The sequence below is a fragment of the Homarus americanus genome, unplaced genomic scaffold (assembly GCF_018991925.1).
Source record: "Homarus americanus isolate GMGI-L3 unplaced genomic scaffold, GMGI_Hamer_2.0 scaffold26351, whole genome shotgun sequence".
Lineage (NCBI taxonomy): Eukaryota > Metazoa > Arthropoda > Malacostraca > Decapoda > Nephropidae > Homarus > Homarus americanus.
Window position 1 is genome coordinate 3,105,260 of NW_024724368.1, and position 17,941 is coordinate 3,123,200.

The following is a 17,941-nucleotide window of genomic DNA, read 5'->3' on the forward strand; positions in this document are numbered from 1 at the left end:
AAGTGATGAAGACCGTTATGCCATGATGTAATAGTTAAAAGGATAACACGTTACCTTATATAAAATCAAAACTAATTTAAAGTTTCATAATATACACCAACACACCCCCCCCAAAAAAAAAACGAAATTTAACTAAGTCGCCCTTAATCAACAGAAAACGACATCTGTTATTAGGGCCAACGTCACGACACAACATTAGGGCGTTAGCGTAAGGAAACGTCATATCATATTTCAGTGAATTTTTCGTCTTCTTGAACCCCAAAAATCAATATAAAAACTAACCTCTCTCTAGAGTCAAGACATACATATTATATCATGTTTGTCGGTGTATGGAAACTAAAATTAGGAAGCTTTAACTATTACTATTATTATTGTCATTATTACGTTATTATTGTTTTTTATTATTATTACTATCATCATCATTACCCGTACTATTATTTTTATTCTATTACTATCATTATTTTCATCATCAAGTAATACATCATGATAGGTCCAGCACCGTGATCCATATAAGCAGTTGGCTGACACTGGTCGATAACTGACCTACATTATGCCGGACCACCACCAAATGTTTTCAAATTGTTTCTCGCACGAATAAAATAATAAAAATAATTCAACACATTTTAAGTTTGTTTTTATGTGTTTGTTTTATTAATGGTGTGTGTGTGTGTGTGTGTGTGTGTGTGTGTGTGTTTTGGAACTGTGGTTAATGAACGACAATGATCAGTTTGGAAGCGTTCTGGACACACACACACACACACACACACACACACACACACACACACACTTTTGCTATATTTGTATTATGTGAATTATTTTATACTCTCTCGTTCTGGTTCTCTGTCTCTCTCTTGTTCAAAGTCTCGTTCTCTTCTCTATCTCTCTCATTCTCGTTCCCTCTCTGGCAGAATATATTAAAACCAACCTCCATTACAAGACCCTCTACACCGTTACCACCTGCGTCCTGGAAATATTCAACACCTAAATATGGAGCACATGGCCACCCCCCTCCCCCACACTCATGACCTGGCACCACCCTCTTGCTTCACCTCTCACTCCTCATGGTGGGTGGTACCTCTCCCCCCCGTGAGTGGGTCAGTCATCAGGTTTTCCTCTCGGGGTGTACGTGAAGGTCGTACTACACATCAGTCCTCCCGATGGTGGAGTCACTCTCAGCTGTTTACCACCGTGATCCTTGAGACGTAAGTACAGGTGTGTCTACTCAGGTGACATCATCTTAGCTACATCTTTTTTCTTTATTAATTAGATACTTATTATTTTACTTATCTCTGTTGTATAGTTTAGTCCCCAGATACACGATAAGGGTCACAAGACAGCTGATATAATAATACATTTCGATTGAAGGCTCCCTCGTGTTTTGACCAACCCAGATAGCTTTTGTTTTTGACACATTTGTATTAATCACATCCCTTTGTTAACTGTCAAATATTAAACACTCGTATATAGTTGTATCTGAAATAAATAAGTTCTATAAAATAATAATATATTTGATAATCTTCAATTTAATTATTACGATCGTCAAAGATAACCTACAATGTTCTTTTAGATATCATGAACAACCAATAAACGTTTGAAGAAGGAAGAACAAACACCAATAACACATCTACTGAATATACAAGAATTTGGATTTTTTTTTTAATTTCCCGCGAACAGAAGCTAGTTTATTGTGCACCCCATACCGAGGTTGAGGGTGGTGGTAGGAACGTGTCACTCTCTCTCTCTTCCTCCCTGTGTGTGTGTGTGTGTGTGTGTGGTTCTGCCCCCACTCCTCCAACCTCGGGCCAGGTCACGGCTACTGGATGATGATAAAAAGCAAAGGTCACAGTGTTGTTGCACCTTCAGGTAAGTGGCGTCCACACACGGAGTTTTGTCTACGTCGTCTGGCTACCATAACACGGGAGGGAAAGGAAGGGAAAAGGACAACAACAAAGATCTTTTACGCCAGTGAGAATTTTAGAATAAGAAGAGGAACTAAATGTTGACGTTAAACTGTTACTGACGAACAATCTTACCAGCGACGAGAGGCAAAAATGTAACATGGAGTTAATTACTTTTTACATTCGTATATATGACATATCCCCTGGCTGGAAACAGTGAAATTACCCAAGTTGACCATAATAGACACCAGACACGACACTTCTTCACTGATGGTGTGTCCAGCACGTTATTTAAAGCTTGCCAGTGCTCACCAGGAGAGGTGTATTAACATTACAGTAACCCTTAGTATGCACTGGACTGTAAATTCTCCTTTACCCCATAATTGAAGCCACATTCCTCAAATTTCTTCATCGATTTGGCGAACTACTTGCAAGAACAGTATTCCAGGGAGCGATATGACCTCTGGAATACCGAGGATACATTTAATAAACTTACATACATGACCGCTTGTGTACATAGGTAAGAGCCGAGAGGTTTCTATATGGACTAAACCTAGCCTGAGAAAATACCGCTATATTATTTCCCACAAGAAGAAACGTTACCGGGAACTGATCAGGTGGAACTCACTCAAGAAAGATAAATACGATTAAAGGAATTAAATTTTCGTTGTGAGTTTTGATCTGGTGGGATTTTTCTCATTTGGGAATTTGTCGACCGGAAGTGTGTGTTGGAAGTGGTGTTATGTCTGTCGGTACAGGAATGCAATAGTTCGTTCCTCGTCTAATATTTACGTGTTGCGGCGTGCATTCCCTGGCGTGTATGAATGCGCGCATGTGTGGGGGCAGGGGTGTTAGTCGATACAAGGCGCTGGAAATAGTCACTAATTTTACGGGTTATAAATAAAACACCGAATGAGTCATCTGGTATGTGTTTTCTTCATGTACAAGTATAGTGTACACCACCTGTGTACACCATGTGTATGTTTTATTGGATGTGTACACCAGTTATTTGTTTTGTTGGATCTGTGTGTTTACTGGGAGGGGCCACTGTTTTTGTCGGATGTTTGCACCACGTGTGTTTTTGGGAGGGACACGTACACCATGTGTGCTTTTGTTGGAGGTGTAATCATGCGTGTTTTAGTTCGATACATGTACAAAATATGCTTAGTGTACAGGTATAATACTAGACGTGTACACCACAAGTATACACAACACCACCAGACGCTGGAGGGTGTTACATAACATCACCAGGACTCAGACGACGGTACGAAGGTCTGCAACAAGCCCTGACGCAACCAGGATCAGCACGGCGATACCTGAGCGTCGGGAACTAGATCATCAGGTGCCCCCCCCTCCCCCCCCACACACACGTTAATATCAAAACCTCAAGAGCGAAGAAGGAAAGATTGAGAGACGACCAATACAGAATAGATTATTAGGGTTGATGTTTATATACCAAAGATTATCAGAGGCCATAATCTGGGAGCAAAATAACCATCAAATAATAATATAACTATTAAATAATACTGATTACAACTTGAAGACCAAAAGACCGACAAGCTAAACTACATCATATTAACGAGACGTGAACCCAAGACCTTCCCCCCCCCCCTGACCTAAGACCTCATCAATAAGACCTACCTTAGTGCGGGACTTGAGACGCTCCACGGCCTGGTTGTCAGCGGGTGATCTAGGGACTCGATTGCTCTTCTCGCGACACCAGTTGATGTGACGGTCTGCTGCCTTGGGTCCGAAGTGTCGCTCACAATGGGGGCACTGGTTATAGTCGGAAGGAATGTTGGACACTGGTAGACCCCCGCTCCCATCGTCCCCATCTGATGCACAAACACACAAACTTATTGACGTAATGCAAAATATAAACCTTGACTCATTATCTAAACTCAACACCAGTGATGATCCAGGTCTTTCTATACACTATTGACACAAATAACAGTAAACAGATCACCTGATGAATTACCAACCCAAGCTAATTTCACCCTAACGCTAACTTCCCTTTTAACTTCCTCTACCCCCAAAATAGCGTTAGGGTGGTTAATCTTCAGGTGAAATAAGCTTGGGTTACAGATTCTTCAGGTGATCGTTGTAAGTTATGGTGTTACAGGACTCGGCGGGAGGGTGTTGATGTTAATACACTGATACAGCTTCTCTCATCTCATTCAATCGCACTGCACAAGACTCTCCCCCTCCACACACCTGAATTACCTGTATAGTGTAGCCAGGGCACGTACACAAGGCCACACTACCTGAATATCACATGACACCGACACAGGGTCTTGTAAATATACATAATTAAATGCGTCTGTCTACCGTAGTGCTGGAATGTTGTTATCTCAGTACCTCCTTCCTTACCTGTCCTGTCCGTCTGTCTTGCTTGCTTCATTAACCTTGTCTTGCTTTAAACCCTGCCTTACCTTGCTTAATTAACCCTATCTTACCTGTCCCCCTTACTCCATTGACCCTGCCTCCCCTAAATGACTTGACCCTTACCTTTCCTTCATATTCTCTACATCTCCTCACCCACAGGGATCCATCACCCTTCCTTCCCTACCCCTCTCACTCCCGTACTCCACCTTCAGCTACTTCGTCAGATAGCTCTCTCTCTCTCTCTCTCTCTCTCTCTCTCTCTCTCTCACCTGTGATACCCTTGGCTGCCCGTATGGCCCTGAGGAACTCCTGGTGCTTCTCTCTCCATTTGGACTTGCTCTTCGGGTTGGTCTTGCGTTCAGGTGATTTTCCTCGACCGGGTACTCCCAAGGGTAGGTCCAGCCCGTCCACTCGCTGCTTGGTCGAGTCGAAGGTCTGTGATAACGAGGATGAGATGATGTACACAAGATATATACAGGTTGTCTGTCTGTTTCTGTCTGGGATATCTTCAAGGATACGTCGAGCCTCTTCGGTCAGATACAAAAATACAACTCTCATTTTTTTTCCCTCTGTACTTAAATGAATGAGGAAGTTTGAGGGTAATGAGGAGAGAAAGATGAGGAACACCACCATAATATCTTCTACCAACGACTTGTCCCAAACATTACACGGTGATCGAAAAGTCCCTGTGCACCTGTGATAAATAATTCCAATTACAGTAAACGGGAAAAACTATAGCACATATTATCATAGGTGCACAGGGACTTTTTGATCACCCTCTATAATACAAAAAGGAATTATACACCAGGATAAAGTCAATAAACGATGATAGGTAAAGGAGGTAGAGAGTTATTAAAGCAGGAGGTAGGAAGCGTCCTCATGCAATTATCTGAAGTGTGAATCAGGAAAGTGAGATATGCAATTTTGTTTGTGACCTGAAAGTATAATAAACAGTGGAGATGTTTACGTGAGGTGACGACAGTAGGAAGCCCATTCAGGGTCACCACACACACACACACACACACACACACACACACACACACACACACACACGAGAGATTAACAAAGAAAATATTGGTTGGTGTATGATGGGGCAGGTGAGGGTATGTTGGGGCAGTGTGGTAAGAGTATGCAGGGACAGGTGTGACTAATCAAACATGGTAGACCTCCAACACGTCTTCCCCGCCCCTCTATGGTCTACCTGGTGTTGTTACCTTACTACGGTCATAATAACTCTCGGTGTCTCTGTGCCTACTGGACCCCACACACACACACCTCAAACACATTACTAGCATGGATTCCCTCCCTCCATTAACCACCATTACTTATGATCACAAGTTTCTATATAAGACAGAAGATGTTATACGTAGATGTGAAGAGAACAGGAAGAGAAATTACGTAAAATTATTAAATGAAAGTAAAATGAGAGAGAGAGAGGAGTGAATTATGGTCCCAGTTTCAGTCTGTCGTAGTTTGTCCTTATTACTCGGACAATGATTTTGTTTTCATTATATTGTTGCTGTGTGATGTACGTCTGTCAGTCCTCTCCTGCTCGTACAGTACTTACCTGTTCTTGTGCCTCACACCTGTAATCACCACCACAACACAACACAAATCTGTAAACTACGACATGTCCGTCCTAACACACACACACACACACACACACACACACACACACACACACACACACACACACACACACACACACACACACACGATACACTTACGTTTGATGAGGAAGTTTTCTGAGGTGCGGGAGAGAGAAACAAAGCTACATTAGACATCTAGTAAATAATGGTGACGTCAGCGCTGTGACACACTACAGTACAAGGCAGTGATTACTTACACCAGGTGGCACGACTCTAGGTGTAGACATGTGGCACTACCTTACAGTTTAATGCGTTTACTGTGACTATTTACTTAACCTATTTACCATGAGTGGCACTACCTGTCTAGCATGTGGCACTACTTATTTAACATGTGGCACTACCTATTTAACATGTGGCACTACCTATTTACCATGTGGCACTAATGTACTGTTGAACGTGTCGCAAAAATATGTAAAATAATGTGTGGGCAAAGTTACATACGCGTACACAAATACAGATATACATTGTAAAAAAAATCGAGGAAAACTTGTTTCATTTGACACACATGAGTTGCCATATCAAATTCATGAATGATTAGGAATTATTATGACCACACACCATAGGTGAATTAAATTGTCCTATAGTGACGCCTGTGTGTGTGTGTGTATGTGTGTGTACGCCTCTAAAGAAAGATCACTACTTCAGGATCAGGTAGAAACAGTTATCCCAGAGTGAGTGTCAATGGACTGGCCAGTGAGGTCATCTGCCCTTAGTCCGATAATATGTATTTAGGACACATTCCCTCGGTGCAGCAGTGGCGGACCTTACCACACCATGACCTCACACAGGGATCATCAGGGACACGCCCAGACAGTGTCCAGCGGGTGGTCACTAGTCAGGTTGGTGGTCGTCAAAAATGTATTGGACATCTTTCCTGGACTAACTAAAGCATATTACTTGGTACTGTCTACCTCAGTTTTTATTAAGGTCCAGCAAATTTCCCTGTTTTATGAGTTAATTATATTGTTTTACTTTCTCAACACATTCGTTCATCTCGCGTTGCTTTCATAGTGAGTTGAGTGAACATTGTGCTAAAATAACCTGTGTGTGTACAGTACCATTCTGTAGACTAACATATGGAACCAGATTAAACTATGTATTATGACCATGTAAACTAACCTATGACACCATTATATAAAATCAACAATAACAATACTGTGTACACTAATCTGGTACTAGAGTTCCTATTACTAGTTGGTACCACACCATCGCTTAATATACCAACTTTAATACCAGCGTGAAGACCAATTTAGAGTACCACCACGTAAACTAACTTCTAATACCAGAACCTATATTAATTTGTAGTATCAAAATGTAAACTGATCCGTTCATACTATACTATTATGCACACTAATACCACGGTGTAAACTTGCCCTTGTAGATGACTAAGCTACGGGATACCATTTTGTAGACTAATTTGTAGCACCAGTGTCTAAGAGTGTAAATAAATATGCAAAAATCCAGTGCAAAATAATTATGGTCCCCAACTGTGCACAAAATAAAGTGTGGCACCAATGTAGGAAAAAAACTTGGCACCACTGTAGGGAATGACATGCACTACTACATTGGAAAAAAGTGACTTGTAGCACCACTATATTAAAATGTAGTACCACTGTAAAAATTCTGACAACTGTAAATAATCTGGTACCACTGTAAATAATAATGTTACTATAAATGTGCCACTACTATAAATATATGTGGCACTACTTAAAATATGTGGCACTACTAAAAATCATGTGACACTACTTAAAAGCATGTGGCACTACTAAAAATCCATGTGGCACTACTGAAAATCCATGTTACTACTTAAAAGCATGTGGCACTACTTAAAATCCATGTGGCACTACTTAATATCATGTGGCACTACTTAGAATATGTGGCTCTACTAAAAAATCAACAAATTAATAAATTAATATATGTTCACTGAATTTAACGCCATTACCGTACAAAAACAAACATGTATCACCAGTGAACAAAAACGTATTACACTGAACAAAATTGTATATCACTGCAAAAAAAAAAGTATCCACTCCAAAAATTAACAGGTGTCAATAATGAACAACCATGTGTGTCTATTGAACACGTGTCACAACTGAACATGTGTCACCATCTCAATACCATATGACACAAATGTGATTAATGTAGCACCCCAGAGCACAAAAGATGGCACTGTTGTTATAATGTGGCATAACCTGTGTATAGTGCATGGTGAGATGTGGCACCACTGTATAGCTAAAGTAAACAAACGGGTAAAAACACAACTCGTGGTCATAACTCATAACCTACCGTGTTAAATATGTTGAGAACTTGATGCATACATAAATAAAACATTAATAAAACACTACATTCAACATTAACCAATATTAATCATGTGCTGACCCGAGAAAACAGTGGATCCTTTATTTAACGGACTATATTGAGAAGAAAATTCGTTATATCGAGGGTCTGTTAGATGTGAAACCTCTATTTAACGGACTATATGGAGAAGAAAATCCGTTATATCGAGGGTCTGTTAGATGTGAAACCTCTATTTAACGGACTATATGGAGAAGAAAATCCGTTATATCGAGGGTCTGTTAGATGTGAAACCTCTATTTAACGGAATATATAAAGTCCGTTATATCGAGTCCTTTAAATATGAACCCCCCACATCTAACGAACTATAAAGATAAAAGTCCGTTATATCGAGAATCCGTTATACAGAGACTTCACTATACTAACATCTATCATTATATCAACAGGATTATTACCATATATAACAAACTCTTTCACTAAACACAACATATACAATAACACGCAAAGACATTTATACTGAATACTTTATACATAACATACATATGAATAACAACAAGTGAATAACATACATATGAATCAGAAAGAATCACGATGTCACAGTTCGTATGTGTGTTATGAATGACGTGTTTTTATAAGGTTAGGATAGGTTAATTAAGTCACTAAGTCAGATTAGGACTTGAGGTTAAATCAGGGTAACACTTTGGTTAGGTCATATGAACTAACCTTTGAACCACTCTTCACTAAATCACCACAAACTGTTCAAACACACACAAACCACCCCCACCCCCCCCCACCCCACACACAACCCCCATCCTAACAGTGATCCCAGTGGTACGATACACTAACGAGGAACACACTGCAACGAGACGAACCAACCTTTCGCTTTCTGGAGGAGAGCTTCTCGCACACCTTCCTGTGACGGTCTAGCGCCTGAGGGTTGAAGGTCCTGTTGCAGATGGTACATGGCAGGAGCGTCGTTTGGCTCTCGTCCGGGTACTCTGGGGGGAAAACAAGACCACAGATAACTTTAATGTAGGTGATGTATGGAGAGACTTTAATGTAGGGGGATACAGGAGTGTGATACAGAAGGGGGTTACAGAAGGGGAGTTACAGAAAGGAGTTACAGAAGGGGATTACAGAAGGGGATTACAGAAGGAGTTACAGAAGGGGAGTTACAGGAGGGGAGTTACAGGAGGGGAGTTACAGAAGGGGAGTTACAGAAGGGGGTTACAGAAGGGGGTTACAGAAGGGGATACATGTTATAGAAAGGGGTTACAGAAAGGGATACAGGTTATAGAACGGGGATTACAGAAGGGGGATACAGGTTATGGATTACAGAAGGGGATAAAGGTTATAGAAGGGGGTTACAGAAGGAGGAATACGGAAAGGGGGGTACAGAAAACGGGTTACAGAAAGGGCCAGATTACAAGGAGGACTATAGTAAGACCCAAGCTGTTATAAGGTTACAGAAGGAGATACAGGCTGTAAAGGAGCTACAATAGGAAGCAGGCTGTGAAGGTGCAGGTCTTATTGAGGTTATGATAAAATACATTACAGGACTACACTCCGAGGTACAGGTTGTGAAGTCTATAAGTCTTCACCACCACCACCACAGAGTAGGCTAATAGAGGCTACAATAATACTCAAAATGTGGTAAGTATAATAATGGAAAAGGCTACTGATTACAATGAGAGAATTTCTAGAATTTACAGATAACTATACATTACACTCGTATAGGTCACAGAGAGGCGACAGTAAGTGGTGAGATGCTATATTACGTGTTACTACAGAATACCCAAACACGTGTGTATTATCAAGCTGGGTACACGGGAAGTATATTTTTATATATATATATATATATATATATATATATATATATATATATATATATATATATTTTTATATATATATATACGGTTAAGCTGACAGTATGTGTGTATGGAAAAAACAATACGGTGAACTGATAATAACTTAAGACCATAGTTATACAGTTTATTCAGTCGGGTTTGTTTTAATGCGAAGTAATAATGTGTCAAAACTCTCAACAGTGCAGTAAATGGTCTTTTGATTATACTGTTTCACCACTTATGAGCACATGCATGAATTCACACACACACACACACACACACACACACACACGTAATAAGATAAACTGACAGTGTATACGTTATGAAATGCATTCTATTAGCATTTCATGTTTTAAAAAATACACAAGACATTAGTAACTGTATTAACACAACGGTACAGTCATTACAGAGTGGCCCAAACATTACGGTTATGTAGTCATATGTGTATAAATTCACACCAGGCATGAAGTGATACATGTATATGATGTATCATTGTATACTGTATGAAAATACATGCACGCACACACACACACACACACGTATACACACACAAGTATACATACACACACACACACACACAAATACATGCTCAAACACACACACAACCAAGAATCACTTACTGTGCCGAGGGCGATACTCTGAGACTGAGCCAGAGTGATGATCGAGGGAGGAAAAACATCATTATTAGAATCTTCTCTTCCTCTCACGGACAAATAACACAAGTTTAAATGAGCAACAGTGACCCGGCAACCAATTAAGAGGCAGCGCGGATATAGCACACTGCGTACTAAGCTTTCGGTATACAAGGAGGCAGCGTGGTCATTATGGTATTTATCAGTAATATTAATAGTTTTATTTCCTCTTGTATAAACTACGATTTACATATATATGTTTTAAGGAGAGAAATTATTTTTTTAGTTTGCCATATATATACAAGTGTCAAGATTTCTACACGTATGTAAAGTAAACATGTGTGGTAGTTTTTACGCCGTTGCTTATGTCACCCACCACCACCACACTCCTAGTTCATTATCTTTACACCTTCTAGTTTATTGTTGTCTATTCTAGCCACCTGTTCCTCTCAAACTTAAAAAATAATAATAATTAAAATCAAACTCATCAAAAATCTATTCTTAAAATATATTACGCAAGCCAGGTGCTAATGAGATGACCTAACACTGTCTACTCACCTGGTTGTCTGAATGGAAATGTTGGTTCTATTATTGTCCACCACACACCTGTAATCATGTCACTGTTTACCTGACCTGCAGAACTAATACGTCAGAGATGAACTAATGTTGGTACTTTTTGGAGGTGGTCAAGATCAAAAGGTCAAGTTCAATAGTGATTACATACACATTATTTAAGCATTACATACCTGTGACCTGTATACAGTGTGACCTGTGACCTGTTTACTGTGTGACCTGTGACCTGTTTACTGTGTGACCTGTGACCTGTTTACTGTGTGACCTGTGACCTGTTTACTGTGTGACCTGTGACCTGTTTACTGTGTGACCTGTGACCTGTTTACTGTGTGACCTGTGATGGACCAACTCAAATATCTCCCTCAACTCTCCATCGCTTGTACCACACACAAAAGAAGATTTCATCCCCAAACCATGTGAGCGCCAGCATCAGTAACCACAAATCGATCTAGAACTTTAAAAAACCCACCAATAACTTATCCTTAGGTTATAAATTTATTACAACCAACAACAACAACAGGAAGAATATATAAAAAAATGGAATCCCGGTATTATTTATGTATTTTCCTGTTTTGTGTTTCAGTTTAAATATTCCTGAAGATCATGTGTGGTAACTAGAGTGCAAGACCTCTGTCCTAACACGTTCCACAACCTGTAGTGTTACCAGCAGGAGGTGGGAGGAGGCGGCGCCGCGGGGGGACTATGTCTACTGGAAGGGTGAACCACAGTCCATTGTCCGGGAAGATGTGGGCGTATAACTTGAGACATAAACCAGAATAAAACCTACAATCTCAGGTCGAATATCTTACTATGGTTACAAGTTTCTTTAAGGCTAAGGGAGAGACGTGTAGTTGCCAACTAGAGGAAGCAAAGACCAATAACTCCCGCCCTCTTCGTCTTGGTTAAAGCCATCTTGGATATCGATCTACCTGGAGTTACCGGGGAGGGAAGAGATACAATACTATATGCAAGGAGGTTGAGGGTAAGGTCTAGAGGGGGGGTGGAGGGGAGGAGGGGGTGAGAGGGAGGAGGGGGTGGTGAGGGGAGGAGGGGGGTGAGAGGGAGGAGGGGGTGGTGAGTGGGGGGAAGCTTGGCAAGGTGTCAACACAAGCCCCTGCACGGCCCGGTGACTCACTCCCCTCAGGCAGGAAGCTGGAGCCTGGCGCCCAAGTTTTCAGTCCTGTCTCCTCACCCTGCTGTCCTGCCTGCCTGCTATCTTGCCTCACTCACCCTACACCACACTACCTCCCACAAAAAGTTACCATCCAGAATTCAAGATATTTTCCTTCCAGTTTACGATACACTCACGCCACCCAACACGTTACCGAGATCTTACGAGTTACAGGCATGATGGCGGTGGAATGATGATGGTAATAATGCTTAGTAATTTTTCTTTTATCATAAGACTGTGGCAGAGTGTTTACATGTTAACTTAAAGATTAAAGAAGAGTAATTAAGAGAATATTTTTAGGTGATTTAATATTAATGTTATGTATACTGGAGGAACTGTGTGTGTGTGTGTGTGTGTGTGTGTGTGTGTGTGTGTGTGTGCCCAGCCATATCTCCCCTGACCTTCTCAAACTTACCTGGAAGAAACACATAATTTACCTGTCTATATTATTGTTATACCTGAATTTTTCTACACGATTTTATTCTGCTTTAAAATCCTCAAGTATGATTATTTAACCCCTTGAGTACGATGACATAACCCTTTGAGTACAATGTCTTAACTCCTTGATTGCGATTATTTAACCCCTTGAGAGAGAGAGAGAGAGAGAGAGAGAGAGAGAGAGAGAGAGATAACGTGCGGTTTACCACACTACCCACCAAACGGGTAAGTCCAGGTGCTTTAATAATAATAAAAACACCACCACCTGAGTTCTCATTAACCTAACCCAACCTAAATTAATCAAACCTAACCTAACCTACCCAAACCTAACCCATCGTAACCTAACATGACCTGACCTAGGGAAAAAAATTAATGCTTCTTTGATAAACTTTCCACATTAGTTATTATGGAGTTGACCCTCATACATACACTCCAGCCCTCATACATACACTCCAGCACTCCAGCCCTCACACGTACACTCCAGCCCCTACACTCCAGCCACTCCATACATGCACACTCCAGCCCCCACACGTACACCTCCACCCTCACCACACCCAGTACACTCCAGCACACTCCAGCACCTCAGCAGCACACACCCAGCCCTCATACGTACACCCAGCCTCATACGTACATGCACCACAGCCCCATACATACACTCCAGCCCCCATACATACACCACAGCCCTCATACATGCACTACACATACATCCAGCCCCATACATACATGCACTCCAGCCCTCATACGTACACTCCAGCCCTCATACGTACACTCCAGCCCTCATACGTACACTCCAGCCCTCATACGCACACTCCAGCCCTCATACACACCCCCCCTCCTAACAACCCATCACAATAACCTTATAAACAGTAACCACAACATTAAGTAATATACCCAGTACCATGATATATAAACCGGTTTATATATTAATAAACCTTTTAACTGGTATACCCGGTAGTTTAAGTATATCATCAATGGGAAAAAAATCACTTGGAAGCATAGATGAGTGTGGTGAGTGAGTGTGTGTGTGTGTGTGTGTGTGTGTGTGTGTGTGTCAGAGGTTAAAGGTATGTGGTGTGGGTGTGTCTTTGCAATCACACTGGACGGAGGGGGGTCACTGATGAAGATAAGAGCCAGGTTCATATTTCTGGCTCGTTGTAGGTGATATTCCTTTGTGGCTCATTGCAAATAATATGTCTGGCTCACTGTAGAACATGTATCTTTGAGGTTCACTATATAGCTAACACGTGTCCTAATGTTACACCGCTGGACACGTGTACCAGTCGTTAAGTAATTCCACACGTCCATATTTTAGTAGCCATGGGAACCTCGTGTCAATACCTGCATTCTTGGGAGGGGCGAGACTCAACATGTCAAGTGAGGCTACGTAACATGACTGCTGGGTGAGGTGAGGTGGGGTGGGTAGGTGGGTGTGTGGGCGAGTGTGGTGGGGTGGGAGGGGGGGTGGAGAGGTGGTGGGAGGTGGGTGAGGAGGTGGGGAGAGGTGGGTGGGGTGAAGGTGGTGGAATGAAGTGGGTTAGGTGAGTGAGGTCATTTTTTGTATAATTACTGGACACTTAATTGTATTCTTGATGATGTGAAGAAAAAATAATGATAAAAAAAATGGAAATAAATTAGTTCGAATAATTACCTACACGAACAGGTAAATACGACAGGGGAAAAAGTTGGTAAGGATTGTCAACAGGAAGAGAAATATGTGTGTGGTGGAAAGGGGGAAAGGGAAGGGAGGGAAGCGACCCCGTTTGTTGACCACCACCCAGTATTACCGGGATTAGCCTACATAACTGTCTAGTCCACCTGTGACCTGTTCTCTCTCTCTCGTGTGTGTGTGTGTGTGTGTGTGTGTGATCTCTACCATAAACAGGACACACCATGTACACATCATTTCCACCTGTACTACTACCACCACCACCTACCACCTTCCTTCCCACACCATCACCTACTTACCTACCAAGACCACCACCACCCACCTACTACCACCTGGCCATCTATCAGATTTACCCTCCCTTACAGAGTCACTTCCCAGCCCCAACTCCTCACACGGGTTCTTGGGGGCCCTAATCTACGTTTCTTGGGGCCCTGGGAAAGAAGGTCTCTTGCACCCCCCCCTCAGACATTTAAATCTGATGACCGATAAACAAGTTGAACAAAGTTTACGTAAAAATTCACTTCACCCTCAAAATAAAGCTGCTCACACGTAAGCTTGAAAATACTTATAACTTTCAATTCTAAGCTTGACGGAAAACCTTACATCGCAAAATAAAAAAATAATGAACTTTAAGGAACAATAAATAGAATAATATCAACACCTTGAAATTATACCTTTAATTTGTCTCCTTCTCACCTGTCTGTCTTTACCTTTACTCCATTTCTCATTACATGTATAAGATCATGGTTTTATATTTCCTTTTGTGGAGAAGGTGAGAATATTTGAGTATTATCTGTATATCTCCGTCTGTCTTTCTCTTCGTCACTATCTTTCTGTCAATCTCCCTCCCCCCTCCCCCCCTCTTTCTCTATATATATATATATATATCAGTGTAAAGAATCCAGAGGAGAATGACAAGACCAATCCCGGGCATTAGGAACCTTGAGTACAGAGACAGGTTAAAGCACCTTAATTTGCACTCCCTCGAGAGACGTAGAGCGAGGGGCAACATGATAGAGGTGTATAAATGGAAGTCAGGGCTAAACAAAGGGGACGTTACAAAGGTACTCAAGCTATCCACTCAGGAGCGAACTCGTAACAATGGTTTTAAATTAGACAAATTTAGATTTAGGCGGGAAATAGGTAAACACTGGTTTGGAAACAGTAGTTGATGAATGGAACAAGTTACCAAATATCATCATTAACTCGAATACGCTGGATAGCTTCAAACATAGGTTGGATGCTTATATGAGCAATGGGGGTTGGGTGTAAATGGGACTGCCCAGTATGGGCCAATAGGCCCACTGCAGTTTCCTCCATTCTTATGTTCCTCTCTCTCTCTCTCTCTCTCTCTCTCTCTCTCTCTACCAAAACATCACCAAACACTTCAAATACATCGTGAAGGTGGAGGAGGGCTACACCAGCGGGTCGACCTGGCTAATTGGTGGCAGTGTTTGGGTGATCTTGGCGTTACTATGACAACGGCTCACCTACCAATGACAACAAAGACGCACGTGGTTTCATAGCGAGATAAAACACCTTTAAAACACCAGATAAACCGGTTTCTCTCATGAACACGTTACTATCACGTTTTAATTTTGAAGTTTAGACAAGATTGAGATATTAAGACCGTATAGAATGTATAATTTTGTGTTTTTTTTTATATTATAAATTAAATAATAATCTAACAGTAATGTTTGTATAGTCGGGGACAAAAGTTCACAACTCGTGGTGAAACGGAGTCAAGGGAATGACTCTCTGAACTGACTTAACCCCCCCACCCTGACTGTTTCATCGCATTTGGGGATCGATGCTGCTTCATTTGGGGTCGAAGGTGCTTCATTTTGGGGTACATGCTGCTTCATTTGGGGTCGATGCGGCTTCATTTGGTGGTCGAAGCTGCTTCATTTGGGGCCGACACTGCTTCATTTGGGGCCGACACTGCTTCATTTGGGGGTCGAAGCGGCTTCATTTTGGCCGGGAGTGAACTTTAAACCCTGACTCTACATTTATACATTTTACAGACAAAACCGACTAGTTAATAGCTACAACAGTCAATAGGAGAAGACTGTGTTGGACCAGACAAGAGGATTATCGACCTACCTGGTGGCAGCTCCGCGGGGCCTGCTGGCATCCTGGTTACCGTCTGCACTGCCGCCATCACCAACACTCACGCCACGCTCACACACCTGATGCCCCGTGGTCGTCGCCTGCTGCTGATGGTGATGCTGGTAGTGGTGATGTTGATACCCCTTGTGATGATGATGGTAGTGGTGATACTGGTGCCCCTATTGTTCTTGGTGTTAATATCCCTACGTTGCTACTGGTGGCACGTATAACACACCAGCACCTCGAGTGATTGTTTTGATGTTAGCTGTTGGTGTTAGCTTAGAGTTGTGTGTTATGATAGTATCAGTGCTTCAGGGTATCTCACGTCTAGACTGTGCTAGGTGTAAATGTCAGCTTATGTGTAGGTGTTGTTGTAGAGTATTGCTTGTGTATAAAAGTACTATTCCATACATGTATTTCAACATTAATATAGCTTAGTGCTCAATGTTGTGAGTTGTGTAATGAAGATATGGGTTGGGGCAGGTGGTGGTGGTTTCCGTCCCCAAGGCAATAACAAGACCAGCTTCGTCACAGCCGACCCAACCCGCCCCGCCTGACACCACCTGTAAAATAAAAGAGAACACATCACACACAGATGGCCATTACCACACTTACAAATTATTTACCAAATCGTGGAAATATTAACTCTCTTTCCCAGTCTCCAGTTTATCTATATTAACCTCATTTAACATATAGCTAGCAGTGGTTCCCAAACTTTTTCTGATCATTACCCACTTTTCATATATGATCCTTATCCATGGCCCCCCTCTCCCAATCCATATCTCTGGCTGGCTCAGCTGCTGACTGGCTGTTCTAGTGTGGTGGGGCTTGGGATTTTTATGTGTACATAGCCTCAGCTTATGGCCACCTAAATTTTGCTGGGGGGGCCATGGCCCCCAGTTTGGGAACCAGTGAGCTAGACGAATGATTGTATTAAAATATATAGGAAAACTTCAGTTATTTATTTTATTTATTTGTATCTTTATATAATTATTTAAGATAAAAAAGCATATATATAACGCTTGAGGAGAATAATACGAAGAAGGACGATTGTGGTTACTTCCCATAAGGAGACGCCTTCCATAGCCTACCAGAACCTTCCACAACCCACCAGAGCCTTCTACAGCCTACCAGAACCTTCCACAACCCACCAGAGCCTTCCACAACCCACCAGAGCCTTCCACAGCCTACCAGAGACTTCCACAACCTACCAGAACCTTCCACAACCCACCAGAGCCTTCCACATACCAACAGAGCCTTCCACGACCCACCTGAGAC

General features: G+C 41.8%; 1 protein-coding gene across 10 annotated transcripts in view; it reads right to left on the bottom strand.

Moving 5' to 3' along the window:
* LOC121864155 (hornerin-like) overlaps positions 1-17,941 on the bottom strand; it is a 76,583-nt gene that overhangs the window by 37,497 nt on the left and 21,145 nt on the right. For 7 of the 10 annotated variants that reach the window (XM_042363130.1, XM_042363125.1, XM_042363128.1 and 4 more), the window contains 6 exons: positions 16,658-17,226; positions 10,695-10,718; positions 9,104-9,225; positions 6,011-6,028; positions 4,553-4,718; positions 3,540-3,733 (listed from right to left, as the gene is read on the bottom strand). In XM_042363130.1, the coding sequence (XP_042219064.1) occupies positions 3,540-3,733; positions 4,553-4,718; positions 6,011-6,028; positions 9,104-9,225; positions 10,695-10,718; positions 16,658-16,715 (582 nt within the window). In that variant the 5' untranslated portion in view covers positions 16,716-17,226. The remainder of the gene's footprint in view (positions 1-3,539; positions 3,734-4,552; positions 4,719-6,010; positions 6,029-9,103; positions 9,226-10,694; positions 10,719-16,657; positions 17,227-17,941) is intronic. The other 3 variants (XM_042363127.1, XM_042363126.1, XM_042363129.1) reach the window with 3 other exon arrangements.